The 8,861-nt window shown below is 46.3% G+C and overlaps 1 protein-coding gene across 4 annotated transcripts in view; it reads right to left on the bottom strand.

Annotated features, from left to right (window-relative positions):
- Positions 1-3,380: 3,380 nt before the first annotated feature.
- The window catches only part of LOC101648441 (DNA dC->dU-editing enzyme APOBEC-3D-like), a 32,465-nt gene continuing 26,984 nt past the window's right edge, over positions 3,381-8,861 (bottom strand). For 3 of the 4 annotated variants that reach the window (XM_045292482.1, XM_045292498.1, XM_045292488.1), the window contains 3 exons: positions 8,392-8,683; positions 8,186-8,316; positions 3,381-4,605 (listed from right to left, as the gene is read on the bottom strand). In XM_045292482.1, coding sequence (XP_045148417.1) covers positions 4,567-4,605; positions 8,186-8,316; positions 8,392-8,683 — 462 coding nt within the window. In that variant the 3' untranslated portion in view covers positions 3,381-4,566. The remainder of the gene's footprint in view (positions 4,606-8,185; positions 8,317-8,391; positions 8,684-8,861) is intronic. The other variant, XM_045292502.1, reaches the window with a different exon arrangement.

Here is an 8,861-nt window from a genome sequence, read left to right as displayed (position 1 = left end):
AGGAGGGTAAGGGAAGGTGGGGGGGGGGGACTGATCACAATTATCGATGTATGGCACCCCTTCCAGGGGGATGGACAGCAGAAAAGTGGGTGAAAAGTGACAGTGGTCAGTGTAAGACATGAAGAAAAAAAGCCAATAGTTTATAAATTATCAAGGGGACGTGGGGGAGGGAGGAGCAAAACCAGGAGCCGATACCAAGGGCCCAAGTAGAAAGAAACTGTTTTGCAAAAGATGACAACATATGTACAAATGTGTTTGACACAATGGATTTATGTATGGATTGTGATAAGAGCTGTAAGAGCCCCCGATACAATAAAATTAATAAAAATGGGACACTAAAAAAGAAAAAAGGAGGAAGTTGACCAGGGTAGCATCATGATTGACTCCGCCATTGAGGGGGAAGAATAAATCAGATCAGTTGTTTTCAAACAAACAACCACCTAAGTCAGATGTCAACTACATCCGCATGGAAGAAGCACACCAGCCTGCGTGATCCAAGGATTGCCAATAACAGAATCCAAAACTAAAGGAGGGAATGGCGTCAGAGTTTAAATTGTGACCACCTGGTTTGCAGAAGTTGATGGATGGCAGTGGAGGCCCAAAATCCATTTGCAGGTGCACACGTGGTTCTAATCTCCGGTGATCCCCTTCCAATCATAGTTGCCGTATGTGAATCGCTCTGTTATCAGATAGTGAGCATGGTACAGTCAAGTATGGCAGATGTAGTTAAGTAAAAATGTAATATCTTAACATTGGGAGACCCATTTTAAAGCTCTTTCCGTTAAAAAAAGGCAAAGGGTAAATACACGTGGGTTAATCCCCTGAGGAATCCCCTCTGACCACGGACCAGGATGTGAACAGTCTTGTTACCAGGCAGAGTGCACGGGAAAATGGATCGTTGCAGATGCCGTTAAAGTAAAATGTAGCACCCAACCATTTATCTCCCTTATGACGTTTGTTCTAGATTTTAATATTTGCGGCTTTCTTTTCAATGGAGGTTTTTATCTGTTTTACTTTGTTATTCTTGTTGTTTGTTTTTAAATGTTTTTCTGTATGTGAAATCCAGGATAGGTAAGTCTTTAGAGAGAGTAATAGAATCAATTAATGGTTCCTTGGGGCTATGGGAGGGGAGGGTGGGGGGGAAATGAGATGGTAAAAGTACAAGAAAGAAGAAAATGTTCTAAAACTGACTGTGGTGATGATTGTACAACTCATCTTTTTTTTAAAAAAATCATTTTATTGGGGGCTAGTACAACTCTTATCACAATCCATCCATCCATCCATTGTGTCAAGCACATTGGTACATTCATTGCCCTCATCATTCTCAAAACATTTGCTCTCCACTTAAGCCCCTGGCATCAGGTCCTCATTTTTCCCTCCCTGCTTCCCCCTCCCTCATGAACCCTTGATAATTTATAAACTATTACTATTTTGCTGTACAACTCTTCTTGATGTGATTGAGCAATTGGATTGTATGGTATGTGTATTATGCAGCAATAAAAACGTTGGGTGGGGTAGGGTGCAAGAATAAACCCCATCAGGAGCTCCGGGGTTTCAGGAACCCTATAAAACAGTGGTTCTCAACCTGTGGGTCGTGACCCCTTTGGGGGTCGAACGACCCTGTCACAGCAGTCGCCTAAGACTATTGGAAAACACCTATTTCTGATGGTCTTAGGAACGGAGACCCCGCTCCTCTATCCGTCTCCGGGCGGGTCTGCCCACATGCAGATATGCTGAGCTGATGAGAAAGAGCTATCTCAACCTTCACACTGACGTTGGCTTTTCATACATACTGTCGCAAAATGCAGCAATGTGGTTTACTGTTGTTATATTAAGACAGTTAACCATGCCACACCATGCTCCAAGACAAAATTTCATTTATTTGTCATTAGAAATAAATATTTCGCCATATAATTGCGTATTGTTTTTGTGATGAATCACTATGCTTGCATTATGTTCAATTTGTAACAATGAAAATAGATCCTGCCTATCAGATATTTACATGACGATTCATCACAGGAGCAAAATGATAGTGATGAAGTAGCCACGGAAATAGTGTTATGGTTGGGGGGGTCCCCACCACAGGAGGAACTGCATGAGAGGGTCACGGCATCAGGAAGGCTGAGAACCACTGGTCTAAAAAAAACACATCCAACTGTTAAAATAAACAAATAACACATCAGTGGTAGACAAGTGAGCCAGGCTTAATCATTTTGAATCTAACTTTCGTATTTAAAAGAATTTTTTAAAAATCACCTTTCATCTTTTCCTTTTTAGCTCATGGCTATTAATCCTTTCTCTTCTCTTAACCTAGAACTTTCTCACTCCTCAACTTCATTAACTACAGACATTTTTTCCTGTGGCGAGGCCAGAAAAGGAAACCAGTGTGCTGACTTTTTAAAAAGATCATTTTATTGGGAGTTCTTACAGCTATCATACCATTTGATAGTTCAATCACACCAAGCAGTATTGTACTATTACTACCACAGTCAGTTTCAAAATAGTTTCTTTCTTCTTGAACTCCTTGATATCAGCTCCCCTTATCCCTGCCTTCCCCAATACCCCCATTTTTGTGTTGCAACATATTACACCATCCAACACATCCATTCACATCCAATCGCTCCCCTCAGGCGGAGTTATACAGCCATCAGTGCTGTCAGCTAACAGGGCACCATTACTCCTGTTACTGTTTCTGAAGGGTTATCTATCTTGGCTTACGTGAATCGGCCAGTCTTAATTATACAGATGAACATATGCAAGTCTAACATGATTAATGAGGTAAAACAAATAAAAGCCATAATAGTCAGGGGAGGTAATATTAAAGAACCAGAGGAGAGTTATGTGTTTCGTCAGTGCTAAACTGCACCCTGGATTTATCATCCTTCCGTGGGGCAGTGTGCTGGTTTTTTATTCCTGCTTTGTAGTAGTCTTCAAAACACAAGCACCTGCAAAGAATACGTCCGTCCTCCGCCATCCCACGCAATGATAGTCAATCAATGTGTATGAACCGGGGTCACTGGGAAATGTATTCATTGATTCTACTGGGCCTTATAAAAAAGGGCTGTGCTTCCTATCAAAGCTTTCTGCAAGCATAGTAGTTTAAAAAGATATTAATATATTACTTTGCATGGAACTGCCATTTATATAGAAAGTTATTGAGTGGCTTCCCCCTTAGTCTATTTTAGACTCAAAATCTTTCTGAAAGATATATTTGGGGGTGCAGGTGGGTGGGGGAGATGACACAAAAATTTAAAGTATGAATTTTAGGTATTAATTGCCAGAGAAAAACTGATAGAAACAACTGCCCTTATGAGTATCTACATTTGTATTTTTCAAATGTGTGTAATGTATAATCCAACTTATAAGGAAAACTTCTGTTGTGATCTTGCCCCCCAAATGAAATTTTACTGAGAAAGTCTTATATTAATAGAATAGTTCATGTGGGAGAAAGCATTCCAACATACTTCAAACTTTCAAGAGGACAGATTCTTAAGGGCATTTGATTTAGAGAGTGGTGGTACAACCTGCAAGTGTTAAATTCTGGTCTCTCAAAGGGTTCGTAAATTATTTGCTATTATGGTCTATTATTGAGTTGATTTATAGTTTGGTTTTCTGGAAGCTACTTTATTGTATGATGGTAGGCCATAATAAAGTTAACTTTTATATAGAAAAAGAGAAAGACAAACTTAGACCTTAGTCAGCGGTCTTAATCGTATCAAGACTTTAGTTTTAAAATGCTCTTCTCAGTGGCTATGGGTTTAGCGACGGAATGATGTCACCGGACTCAGACTCACTGGCCCTTTGTCTCATGCTCATTATCATGGCTGCAAACAGCTGCCGGGGCTGCAGACATGACCTGCCCATGCCACTCATGGGCACGGAAAACGAGAGGCAGGCAGGGTAATTAAATCCTATTTGCTCGATGGTGTTTTTGCCCAATTTAGGCTTCTACTTTTCCTAGAGATTTTTTTGTAAGCCATGCATGCAAATTTTAAAACCTGTCTACCCCCTCCCTCCAGGTTTAATGATTCATAGTTGGTGCTAGTTGTTGAAGTTAAAAACCCTAAATAAGTTTCTTGTTCTCTGTCCTTTTGAAAATCAGTTTTTATGGAACATGCCTGCTCAATGGAGATCTACCTTTTTTATTTAGACACAGACATGATACTTGATAGCAAAATTATCCAACTATTCTAAATAGACAGGAACTCTCAAATAAAATTCTACCTCTCTCTCTCTCTCTCTGCTACAGACCAGCCACTCTGCAGGAGAAAGACAGGGTTTTCTACTCCCGGGATGAGCCCCAGTCTTGGAAACTCACAGGCCAGTCCTCCCCTGTTGTAGAGACAGGGAGTGGCTGGCAGCAATGTCAGTGTTTTGTTTTTGTTTGTTAAACTATGAGCAAAAGCTGAAACACAGAAACAAGTGGAAGGACAAAGAAAAGTATCCAGCTTAGCACTGGTCAGCAGGGAAATCGGGGCAGCTTGCTCCTGAGAATCAGCCATGTAGGAAGTCCTGAGATGCTCCGCGGAAGGTCACATGCCTTAGCCACGAGGAGGAGGCTGGGCATCACAGCTGCAAATCCCCAAAGGCTTCAGCTAAAAGGTTCTGCAAAGAAGGGGCGAAATGGGAAAGTGGGGGTTGGCGGGGCACGGTGTCAGGAAGTAGGGAAGGAGAGGTAAAGAGGAAACACTTGGGGTGAGAAAATAACCAGCCGGTGGGGGTGGGGGTGGGGGTGGGGCTTGTGGAAGACACAGAAAGATGACCAGAGGGTGGGAGAGAAGGAAACCAGCAGAGAAAAAATAAACAGGTGTTTGTTTGTGGTGTGTACACTATGTATGTGCACGTGTGGTGTGTGTTTGTAGTGCGCACACAGTATCTATGTGCATGTGTGGTGTGCGTTTGTGTTGTGCGCACAGTATGTATGTGCATGTGTGATGTGTTTGTGCTGCGCACACAGTATGTATGTGCATGTGTGGTGTGTGTTTGTGCTGCGCGCACAGTATGTATGTGCATGTGTGGTGTGTGTGTGTGGTGTGCACACTATGTATGTGCATGTGTGCGGTGTGCAGGAGAATAAAAAAGTAGTGCTATAAATCATGGGAACCTTCATGAAGCAAAAATATCAACACGTGAAGTTACTGTTTCTCAACAGATCTTCCATCTAGATCAGTGGTTCTCAACCTTCCTAATGCCGTGACCCTTTCATACAGTTCCTCTTGTGTTGGTGACCCCCCAACCATAACGTTATTTTTGTTGCTACTTCATCACTGTCATTTTGCTACTGTGATGAATCGGGCGACTCCTGTGAAAGGGTCGTTTGATCCCCAGCGGGGTCGGGACCCACAGATTGAGAATCGCTGATCTAGGTCTATATCCTTCTGAAGGCAGTGTTCCGATTTCTCTAACTCTTTCCCCAAAGAATTCCGCACGCTTTGGCACGACATCCAAACAGTAGTGTTAGCACCCGGTGGGACTCAGATCAGCCTCCTTTGCCGTGTTCCTTTGAGTTCGGAAAACGACAAGAAGTTTGAAGCGGTAACACCCAGGCTGTGGGGTGGAAGGGGTCAAGTTCCCAGCAGAAGGATCATAGAACAGCCCTGCTGCCCCGAGAAAACAAGCAAGTGCATTGTCTTGATGGGAACATTGCTCCGCACAGTTTCCCTGGCTGCATTCTCTCAGCAATGTGAGTTTGAATTTTCTTCAGACTTGTTCATGATAAATCCCTGTGATTGTCCTGTGTCTTTGGAGAAAAGTTACCAAGATGAATGTTGGAATGCCAACGAATAGTTGCCCTAATTTTTTGAGCTGACCTGGGTGCCTTCCATTGAAGGGCCCAGCACACTCACCCAGAAGCTATTTTTCACTGGACCTTTCTCTGGAAGGGCCCCTTCGCGAGAGCCCGCAAGTGTGGTGCTGGAGAGAGCTTGTTTGCAGCCACGCACTGATCACGGAGACATCCATGCTTGCACATGCTTCATTTGTAATAACTCCATGCATGTAGGCACTGGAACCCTAGTAGCACTATTTCTTCACTCATCTTTGTATGTGTCGTGTGTGTATGTGCAATATGTGTGCCTATGTGTGGTTGGTGTGCGACGTGTGTAATGTGTACGGTGTGTGTATGTATGGTGTGTATGTGTTTTCTGCATGCATGTATAGAGTGCATATATGCGCATGATATGTATGGTGTTTGCATGTGGTGTGTGAGCGTACATGTAGTATGCAGGTGGTATATGCGTGTGCGGTTGGTGTGTAGTATATGTGTGGGTTGTATGTGTATGTGTGGTGGGTGTGGTATGGGTATGAATGTACACAGTATGCATATGTGGTGTGTGTGGAGTGTGTGAATGTGTGTGGTATAAGGATGCTTTGTATGTGATTTGTTTATGTGTGTGATAGGTGGGTGTGGTGTGTATGATATGTGTATGATGTGTCTATAGGTTATATGTGTGGGTGATTTGTTTGAGGTACTGATGTGTGCGTGGTATGTGTGGGGTGTGTTGTATGTGTATACAGTGTGTGTGTGTGTGTATGATTTTGGGGGGTATATGTATGGAATGTGTGTTGGAGCATGTAGCGTGTTTTGTGTGTGTATATGGTATGAGTATGTGGGTGTGTGTTTGTGGAATGTGTGGTGTTACATTAGAACTTAAACTCTGAGTACCCTGGTTTGCTGAAGGCTGTGGGTGACAGTGATCGCCTCAAATTCCCCATAGATTGTCTCCAACCAATTCCTTCTGGCCATTAACCAGTGCACTGGAGAGTGGACTCCCTGTATCCTTCTCCAGTCAGCCCAGGGAGGGACAGTCACTCTTAGGGACTTGCCTGGGTACATTCTTGAAGGTGACCACACACTGGGGACAGGACTGGGGGTCACAAGTCATGAGTCTGGCCCTATCAATTGTGCCCTGACTGCCTTGGTCGGAAGGCCCTGGGCCGATTTTGTAAGCTCTTCTATCTAGCAATGTCTAGGGCCCAGCCATGGCCCCATTCCCACATCCGTGGTCCTACCTGTAACTGAGATGTACTCACCTGCCACCAGTCATGAATTTGTGACAGGCCCTTCGCCCCGTGCCTGATTTAACTAGCGTCCTGGCTGTGACCTCAGATGCCATATGACCTCATGCCAAGGGCCTCCCTCATTCAGATGATGTCTCTGTCTTTGTCCCCATTAAGACTCAATAAATGTCCTCCTTAATGTATTCCAGATTGGCCTCTCTTTTGTACCCTAAAACAGTATGTATGGTGTATGTGGTAGGTGTGTGTAATAGGTGTATGGTGTGTGTGTGTGTGTGGTCTATGTGTGATGTGTCTGTGGTCTATGTGTCTGCATGTGTGTGGTCTATGTGTGTCTGCATGTGTGTGGTCTATGTGGTGTGTGTGTGTGATCTATGTGTGGGGTGTGTGTATGGTCTATATGTGGTGTGTGTGTGGTTTATATGGTTTGTGTGTGATCTATGTGTGGGGTGTGTGATCTATGTGTGGTGTGTGTGGCTTATGTGGTGTGTGAGATCTATGTGTGGGTGTGCATGTGTGGTCTATGTGTGGTATGTGTGTCTGTGTGTGTGTGGTCTATGTGTGGTCTATGTGTGGTGTGTGTGTCTGCATGTGTGGTCTGTGTGGTCTATGCGTTGTGTGTGGTCTGCGAGGTATGTGTGTGGTCTGTGCTGTGTGTGGTCTATGTGGCTGCGTGGTACATGTGTGGTGTGTGTGGTCTGTGTGTATGGTCTGTGCGTGGTGTGTATTTCTGCGTGTGTGGTGTGTGTGTGGTCTATGCAGGGTGCTTGTGTGTCTGTGTGTGTGCTGTGTGTGGTATGTGTGTGTTCTATGCGTGGTGCAGGTGTGGTCTGCGTGTGTGCTGTGTGTGGTCTGTGTGTGGTGTGTGTGATCTGTATGTGGGGTGTGTGTGTGTGTGGTCTGTGTGTGTTTTATGCGTGGTGCAGGTGTGGTCTGCGTGTGTGCTGTGTGTGGTCTACGCGTGGTGTTTATGGTTTATGTGGTGTGTGTGATCTATATGTGGGGTGTGAGTGTGGTGCATGTGGTCTGCGTGTGTTCTATGCGTGGTGCGTGTGTGGTGTGTGTGGTCTATGCGTGGTCTGTGTGTGGGACGAGTTGGGAGGGAGCGATGGCAGGTTGAAGCCGGATGGGAGGAGGAGGAGGAGGAGACCGCGGGGACAGCTCTCACCGGGGTGTCTCCGAGGATCCGCTGGAGCCGCCTTGCGATGCTCTCACTGCGGGAATCCAGGGCATGCAGAACGTCCGGGGCACAAGGCTTTCCCTGATGGTCCACGAAGGTTTCCCAGCAGTCGGCAAACTCTGGGAAAGAGGCGAAGGGATGACGTCACAGGCCCCGCCCCGCCCCCTGCGGTCCAGGGCAATGGCCGCTCCTACCTTTGCCGGTCATGACGGCCACGTGGACGCCGGCCTTGGCCAGGAGCCGCAGCCCCTCCTGGTGGCCCCCGCGCCAGTGGTAGTAGAGGCGCGCGGTGAAGAGGGCCAGGCTGACGTGCCGGTGGGCCTTCAGGAAGCTCACCAGGCGCTCGGCCGCGAGCGGGCAGGGGCTCCACGTGCAGTAGCAGGTGATGCTGTGCTTGCGGACCGGGTCCAGGTCCAGGGATTCGATCTCGTGGATGAAATGACACACCACCTTCTCAACCGCCTGGGGAGGGCGAAAAGCAGGGTCCTGCCAGGGGAGGTCTGGCGTGAGACGGGGGGCAGGAGCCCCTGGCCCCACTCGCTTGCAGCTCACGCGTGGACTCTGCCCCGCCATTCTTGGGCGGTGGCTGCCTGGCACAGTCCCCAGCTGCCTGTGGCGCACCCCGCGGGACACGCGTCCAGCAGGCTGTCCGAAGAGGCTGGGC

This window comes from Echinops telfairi, unplaced genomic scaffold (assembly GCF_000313985.2).
Source record: "Echinops telfairi isolate 266 unplaced genomic scaffold, ASM31398v2 ScPeMD7_2;HRSCAF=8, whole genome shotgun sequence".
Classification (NCBI taxonomy): domain Eukaryota; kingdom Metazoa; phylum Chordata; class Mammalia; order Afrosoricida; family Tenrecidae; genus Echinops; species Echinops telfairi.
This window is presented reverse-complemented; position numbering and strand designations above follow the sequence as displayed.